Consider the following 2,500-nt stretch of genomic DNA (forward strand, 5'->3'; position numbering starts at 1 on the left):
GGCAGCTCCATGCCGGGCGGCCCCGATGACGTCACCTCGACGAGCCCCCCCCAGGGGGGGCCCCGCCCCCCCGCGGCCACCCTCAGGTGCACGCTCACCCCGCTGGGGTACGTGACCGTCCTCACCACGCCGTGCTCGTCGTAGCTGGAGAGGGGGCGGGGGAGGAGGTGGGGGGTGGGGAGGGTGGGGAGGGTGGGGGAGGGGGTGGGGAGAGGGGGTGAGGGAGAAGGGGAGGGGGTGGGGGGCGGGGGAGGGGGTGGGGACGGTGAGAGGGTGGGTGGGAGGGTGGGAGGGGGATGGGGGGTGGGGGAGGGGGAGAGGGTGGGGGGTGGGTGGGAGGGTGGGGGGGAGGGTGGGGAGGGTGGATGGGTGGGTGGGAGGGTGGGGAGGGAGGGTGGGAGGGTGGGTGGGAGGGTGGGGAGGGAGGGTGGGGGGGAGGGTGGGAGGATGGGGGGGGGAGGGTGGGAGGGTGGGGGGGGTGGGAGAGGGGGTGGGGGGAGATGGGAAGGGGGTGGGGGAGAGGAGGAGAGGGGGGGAAGAGGGTGGGGAGGGCGAAGAGGGTGGGAGAGGGGGTTGGGGGGAGGCGGGTGGGGATGTGGGGCGTGGGGTAGGTGTGAGGGGGTGGTGGAGGGGGAGGGGGTGGGGGTGGGGGAGAGGGGACAGGGGAGGGGGTGGGGCGGGGTGGGGGTGAGAGGGAGGAGGCGGGGTGTGGCAGGGGGGGCAGGTTGAGGGTTAAGCAAAGTGGAGGTTTGTAAGAGAACAAGTAGTGTATCAACAACAACGACGACGATGATGATGGCGATGATGATGATATTCTACAGCATGGGAGGTAATCAGAAAAGCCGGAGAAGACCGACGCATGCGGCGGCAACGCGCTATCCTGTAAAGATGTAACAGATGGAGCTTAGTCTCCACACTTTGCTGTAGCGGCTCCTCCACTCCCTCCTCCTCCCCCTCCTCCCCCCCCCCCCCCCCTCCTCCTCCCCCCCTCCTCCTCCTCCCCCCCTCCTCCTCCTCCCCCCCCCTCCTCCTCCTATTCACCCCTCCTCCCCCCCCTCTCCTCCTCCTCCTATTCACCCCTCCTCCTCCTCCTCCTCCCCCCCCTCCTCCTATTCACCCTCCTCCCCCTCTCCTCCTCCTCCTCCCCCCCCTCCTCCTCCTCCTCCCCCCCCTCCTCCTATTCACCCCTCCTCCGCCCCCTCCTCCTCCTCCTCCCTCCCTCCCCCCTCCTCCTCTCCCTTCTCCTCCCGCCCACTGAAAAGGGGGGTGGGGGGCGGAGTTTCTCGTCAAGATCCGAGCGCGATCCGCCAACCCCGGGCGCTCACTCGTAGAACGTGCTCCATCCGTTGTGGTCGGTGCGTGACGCCAGCAGCCCACCGCCACCACCACCACCACCACCACCACCGCCACCACCGCCGCCACCCGTGCCGCTGGCCGGGTGGTACGCGAGCCGCGCCAGCCACCGTCCCTGGCTGACGAGTCCCAGCAGCGCCCCGTCTCCCGGCGCCACCGCCAGCTCTGTCACCAGCCCCCCCGGCGCCACCAGCCGCACCGCCTCGCCGCCCGGGGGGGGGCGGCGAGGCGGTGCGGAGCCCCCCCCCCGCTCCACGCGCAGCACGTTGCCGTCGGCGTCGCTGTCGGGGGGGCGGGGGAGCGGGGCGGGGTGGGGGGAGACAGACGGACGGGGGGAGATGATTGGGACGGCTGCCGCGGGGAGGTCCCCTGGGCTCCGACTGAGTCGTGCGTTTGGTTTGGAAGGGGGCGGGGGGGGCGTGTTGTAGGCGGAGAGGCGCAACGATGACGCGGAGGGACGTGTGGGGACACGCGGGGGGGGGGGGGCAGTGGGGGGTTATGGGGGTAAGGGGAGACATGGGGGGGGGTAAACGGGGGACAAGCAGGGAGATAGTGGTAGTGTGGTGGTGGTGGCGTGGTGGTAGTGTGTGTGTGTGTACACGTGTATGTGTGTATACGTGTGCGTGTGTACACGCGTGTGTGTGTACACGTGTGTGTGTGTACACGTGTGTGTGTGTGTACACGCGTGTGTGTGTGTACACGCGTGTGTGTGTGTACACGCGTGCGCGTCGCTCTCACGTGACGGATGACAGCGGCCCGGCCCCCTCCCCCTCCCCGCCCCCCTCCCCCTCCCCCCCGTAGCTGAAGCTGAGCAGGGTGGCTCCCGTGACGAGGCTCCGCGTGCTCAGGTGGCGCCCCGCGCCGCTGAACACCAGCAGCTCCTGCTCCGCCGGCAGCGGCACCAGCAGCCTCGCCGGCGAGGTGGACGACGACGAGGTGGAGGTGGAGGTGGAGGAGGAGGTAGAGGAGGAAGTGGAGGAGGTGGAGGAGGTGGAGGAAGTGGAGGAGGAGGTGGAGGTGGAGTCCCGTATGGGGCCCGGCTCGCGCACCGCACGCACCTGCACAGCGGGCGGCACGGACGGACCTCTCGGTTCTAGACTCCTCGTCACGAACACCTCGTCATAGACACCTCCTGTGCTGTGTGTGT

The 2,500-nt window shown here is 70.2% G+C and overlaps 1 protein-coding gene and 1 long non-coding RNA gene across 2 annotated transcripts in view; both read right to left on the minus strand.

The window, feature by feature from the left end:
* Positions 1–6: 6 nt before the first annotated feature.
* LOC144950976 (uncharacterized) lies at positions 7–2,112 on the minus strand. Its single transcript, XR_013640432.1, has 3 exons — positions 2,092–2,112; positions 1,326–1,634; positions 7–144 (listed from the first exon to the last, which is right to left on the minus strand). It is a non-coding gene; the product is annotated as an uncharacterized LOC144950976 (long non-coding RNA).
* A 23-nt stretch (positions 2,113–2,135) lies between these two features.
* Positions 2,136–2,500, minus strand: part of TENM4 (teneurin transmembrane protein 4) — a gene marked incomplete at its 3' end in the record, with an annotated part of 39,718 nt that continues 39,353 nt past the window's right edge. Inside the window, 1 exon segment of the mRNA XM_078881168.1 lies at positions 2,136–2,411. Within this exon segment, the coding sequence (XP_078737294.1) occupies positions 2,136–2,411 (276 nt within the window).

The sequence above is a fragment of the Lampetra fluviatilis genome, chromosome 60 (genome assembly GCF_964198595.1).
Source record: "Lampetra fluviatilis chromosome 60, kcLamFluv1.1, whole genome shotgun sequence".
NCBI lineage: Eukaryota > Metazoa > Chordata > Hyperoartia > Petromyzontiformes > Petromyzontidae > Lampetra > Lampetra fluviatilis.